The sequence below is a fragment of the Chlorella variabilis genome (assembly GCF_000147415.1).
Source record: "Chlorella variabilis unplaced genomic scaffold CHLNCscaffold_20, whole genome shotgun sequence".
NCBI lineage: Eukaryota > Viridiplantae > Chlorophyta > Trebouxiophyceae > Chlorellales > Chlorellaceae > Chlorella > Chlorella variabilis.
In genome coordinates this window covers 100,191-104,860 of record NW_005435068.1, presented here as the reverse complement: position 1 = coordinate 104,860, position 4,670 = coordinate 100,191, and the positions used below count along the sequence as shown (strand labels likewise).

General features: G+C 68.4%; 1 protein-coding gene across 1 annotated transcript; it reads right to left on the bottom strand.

Moving 5' to 3' along the window:
* Nucleotides 1–1,220: 1,220 nt before the first annotated feature.
* On the bottom strand, nucleotides 1,221–3,829 carry CHLNCDRAFT_9136 (hypothetical protein; the record flags this gene model as incomplete). The annotated part of the gene is made up of 10 exons (XM_005844771.1): nucleotides 1,221–1,289; nucleotides 1,440–1,498; nucleotides 1,641–1,758; nucleotides 1,951–2,033; nucleotides 2,238–2,448; nucleotides 2,601–2,666; nucleotides 2,810–2,875; nucleotides 3,074–3,156; nucleotides 3,321–3,393; nucleotides 3,515–3,829. Coding segments are annotated over 10 exons (1,143 nt in total), but the record flags the coding sequence as incomplete, so codon positions are not given.
* Nucleotides 3,830–4,670: the final 841 nt, after the last annotated feature.

The window sequence follows — 4,670 nt, the reverse complement described above, 5'->3', positions numbered from 1 at the left end:
CGTGTCGGCAGCCAGCGCAACGCTATCCAGCATGGCAAGACGGGCGACCCGCTCGCCGCCCATAGCCTGCAGGTTGCTCACAAAGCGTGCAACCTGCAAGGTCCAGTAGGCGGGCAGCGGCAGCTGCCCCGTCTCTGCCAGCACAGTGAGGGCTGGGGTGCTGTCCCGCACACCCAGCAGCCCTCGCAGGTACTCCAGCTGTACCCGCTCGCATGCCGTCCTGCCCTGCAGAATCAGCTGCGGCGCCCAGATCTCTGCCCCGTACGACAACGTCGGCAGGACGTAAGACTTGAACGCACGCATGCTGAGCAGGGGGTCCTGCAACCCATTCTCGGCCAGGCGGCGACGCAGCAGGTGCATCGCGCGCCGCCCAGCCTCCGCCCGATACGATGCCGCCGAGGCAAAGGCCTGCCGGCAGTGCAGGTGCACGCCGAGGTATCTGAAGGTGGGGACGGTTTCCACCTCATTGCCGCCGTAGCGGAACCGCTCCTCCGTGGCAGCAGCCCTGCCAGCGGTGTACACTACCACCTGGGTCTTTTTGGTGTTAACCGTCAGGCCCCAGGCGGCACAGTAGCTCTCAAGGTAACCAAGCTGGAAACGCAGGCCTGCCGGCGTGGTGGCCAGCAGGGCCTGGTCATCAGCGTAAAATAATGGCGGCACGCACTCCCCGCTCTGCCAGCGAGGCAGAGCCGCGGCCGCCTAATGCCGCGGCCCTAATGCCAACCTGCCGCCGTGACCCCACAGTGGCGCGCAGTGGCCCCCCCAACAGCCTGGTGTGGCCGTCTCTGCTCCAGGGCATGGCGGGACGCGGTCTGAGGAGCTGCAGCGCTGAGCAGGCAGCAGTGGCGAGGTGCCGGGCGCAGGGAGTCGAGCGGGCACACGCCAGCGGCTGAGCGTGTCCACATGCGGCAGAGTCCACATGAAAGTGTTACAGCAAGGCGTTTTACAGCTGTGACAGGAGGTGGTGGCTGGCAACCTGCGGCCCGCTGGTCACACCGGCGGCTGGTGTCGGCAGGGCTTGTCAGTCAAGCAGGTATGTGAGGTGTGTGTGTGCGCGGGCCCCGGGCATCGGTCAGGTGGAGTGAGAGCAGCGCGGTTAAGAGGGTCTGCAGCGGTTCCTGGCGCAACGGCAGTCTGGGGGTCGAAGGGAAGCAATGTGGACAGAGAAGGGGCGGCACGCCGCGCGACATGGCTGGCCAGGCTCATTTGCCGGTGGTGACGTTGCGCTTGGCGGTGCCGATCTCGCAGGCGTTCACCTTGGCAGCAAAGCGCAGCGAGCACAGCGTCTCCTGCGGAGACAACCAGGCAGGCAGGCAGGCAGGCAGGCACGCAGCTTTCAGCCGGGGCTCGCGATCGTAGTAGCAGCAGAGCGGCGACAGGCGCTGTCAGGCCAGGGCAGCTGCCTCCGTCCCAGCAGCTCCCCACAGCCAGCTGCCCACCTGCGCAGACTCGGCGCTGGGGCTGACGTTGACAAACATGAGCGTCTTGCTGTTGGCGCCTGCGGCAGGCAGCGGGAGAAAACACTCCCATCATGAGTGTGCCTGCACAGCTTTCCCCTGGACTGGCAGCGCCGCCGCTGCCGCCAGCAGCGGCAGGGCAGCTGGCCACGGCAGCCTGCAGCACGGGCGGCCCGCCCCCACCTCCCAGGCTGGTCTGCAGCAGGTAGGTGAGCTTGGAGTTGCGGTAGGGCACGTGCGCCTCCTTGTTGCCCAGGGCCGCAATCACGTCGCCCAGGGCCGCCAGAGACTTGTTGATGGCCTGAGGGCGTGGGCGTGGTGCGATGGGCAGGCGGGGAGAGCAGGGGCAGCGGTGACGTGTGGAAGTGGTGTGGTGTGATGGATGCGAGGGCAAAGGAACCATGACAGGGAACACAATTGGGTAGCCAACACCGTAGGTATGTAAGCGTGTGCCCCACCCCTCCACCCCACACCCACCCACCCGCCCCCTCACCTGCGTCTCCTTGAGCCGCTCCCCCGTCACCGCCGACCGCGACAGCCGCTCGCTGCCCGCCAGGTCGATCAGGTTGAGCAGGCCTGGTGCGGGGCAGGGTGCGAGTCGGCGGGCAGGCAGGCAAGCAGGTGAGCCCGCAGACCACGACGAAATCCACCTGGCCCTGCTTTGCCAGCAACCGTGAGGGAAAATGGCGGCCAGGCAACTCCGCCAGCGCTCCAACCCCCTTGGCAGCACTCCCGACGCAGCCTCCCACGCTCGCCACGCCTTGCAAGACCACAACCCACCCTTGGCCTTCTGCCCCGTCTCCGCGTTGGCCCCCTCTATCTGCAGCTGGAACACCATGTGGGAGCGGCTGGACTGGTCGTTCATGGCGGTTGCGCCCACGCTGCGCTGCCGCATGGCGCGCTCCAGCAGCGCTGCCACGCGCTCGGGCTGGCTGACGTCCACGTAGTCGAGGTGGGATACCGTGGTACCGCCCTTGTCGTCGTGGGATACCTGTGCGGCGGGCACGGGTGGGTGTGTCGACAGCCGGGACGAGGTGGGAAGGAAATCCGGCAGGTAGGCGGCGTGCAGGCGATGGGGTTGGGCAGGGCGGAGCAGCAGAGCGCTTGCCGCGAATCCCGCCCAGCAGCTGCGGCCGTACTCACCGCGTGCTTCTTGCCGGCAGGCGGCCCCTTGCCCAACAGGTCCCTCAACTCTTCATTGTAGATCTCCTGCAGTACAGGAAGTAGAGGAATGTGCATTTAGGCATTGGAAGGCCGCCAGGCAGCAGCCTGCTACATTTGGGCTTCAGTGCAAATGCACATGACAGGCGGCCATGCCTGCTAACACCGCCACGGCTGGTGCTCCTGCTCACCAGCATGGCCGCCCTCATCTCATACCGCCACCCCTGCGCCGCCAGCTCCTTGGCAGCCGCAAACACCTGCAAGCGTGGCATGGCAGAGCAGGCAGGGGGCAGTTCAACAAGCTGCTGGACGTGCACCTGGCCCCACGCATGCCTGAACTCGGAGAGCCCTGGCTGGCGGGCAACCAGCCTGGCAGCGTGATGCTGGGCCCCCAACCCAGCATGCTGTGTGCAGCACCATGCCGTGCTGTGCCAAAGCCCAGCGGGTGCCCCCACCTGGTTCATTGCCCGGGGGATCATGCCGGGCTCCTGCTGGCTGCCCATCATGGTGTGCGTCTTGCCCGACCCGGTCTGCCCATCTGCAGGCAGGCAGGCAGGCAGGCGGCAGTAGCAGCAGCTGTCGGCGGCTGGCTGGGATGCGGCCGCCGAGCGCCGGCGGGCGTACGCCGGCTGCAGCTGCTCCGCTCCCAAACTCTGCCGTTCGACGCGAGGCAGCAGGCCGGCAGGCCGTGCTGCCACCCACACGCAAAGATGCAGACTTTGTATCCGTCCAGCGCCGACTGCACCAGCTGGCTGATCTCCTCAAACACCTCGCCCTGCGCGCAGGCGGGCAGGCAGGCGGCAGCGGGCACAACATTGCTTTGGCTGCGGGGCAGCAGCAGCGACAGGCAGCACCACCACCACCAGCACGGTGCATGCGAGAAATCTGCCACCCACCTGCGACGCCCCCGGCGCAAAGACCTTGTCGAAGCCAAAGCTGTGGGCCTGCGCGTCGCGCTCCCCCTTACCGGCGCCGCCCCCCGGCTGGCACAGCTCCAGCCCGCGGCCCACGAGGTCCCCGGCCGCGGGGTAGGCCACCACCGGGCGCCCCGGCGCCGCCTCGGCGCCCTCGCCCTCCGCCGCGGGGCGCACGCGGCAAAACACCCGGATGTTGCCCTTGAGCTCCTGGATGGTGTTGTGCAGGCGGCGGCGCACCGCCTCCCCCTCCACCACCTTGCGCTCCGCCTCCGCCAGCTGCCTCTCCAGCTTCTTCACCTGCAGCAAGCAGGGCGGGCGGGCGCGCAGGCAGGGCAGGTGCCAGGGGCAGGCTGTCGGACAGGCGACAGCGCGGGGGAGCGCCCCGCCACACGCCGCTCGCCGCAAGCAGGCCGCCGCCGCCAGCTGGTGCCCAAATCCCCACCAGCCAGCCCCTTCCACACACCCAACAACGCCGCGCGTCACACACAACCACACCCCACAACACGCATCCCTACCCACCTTGCCCGTCAGCTTCTTCACCTCCGCCCCGCTCTTCTCCGCCCGCGCCTCCGACAGCTCCTTCTGCTCCCGCAGCAGCACCACCTGCTCGTGCAGGTTGGAGTTGAGCTCCGCCTGCGGGGCAGCGGCAGCAGGCAGCGGCAGTTGGCGGCAGGCAGGCATGGAACCCACCAAGAGCAAACAGGAGCTGGCGCGCATGCCTGCGCATGCCAGGTGACTACAGCGCTGCCTGCTGTCTTCCGGCGCTCCAGAGCAGCCGCCCCAGCCTCTCCGGGGCCTCCATCCCCACCCCAGGCCTCCATCCCAGCTCTTCGCCTCCTGCCCCGGGCAGCCAGCCGCCCAGCGCTCATCCCCGGCCCCACCTGCGCGAGCGTGCGGCACTCGAGCGCGCCCTTGGCAGCCTTGGCCGCTTCCAGCGCCCCAACATCCTTGCCTGTCACCTCCCGGAACCGCTCAATCTCCTTCCTGCGAAGCCAACAGCCAGCCAGCCAGGGGGCGAGAGAGGGTGGGTGTCGAGCAAGGCAGCTGCCGGGCACGGTGGCCTGCACCTGCCAACAGCCTGCATCCACGCCTGGATCCATGCCTCTCTTGCCCATGCGACCCCCCCCCCCCCCCA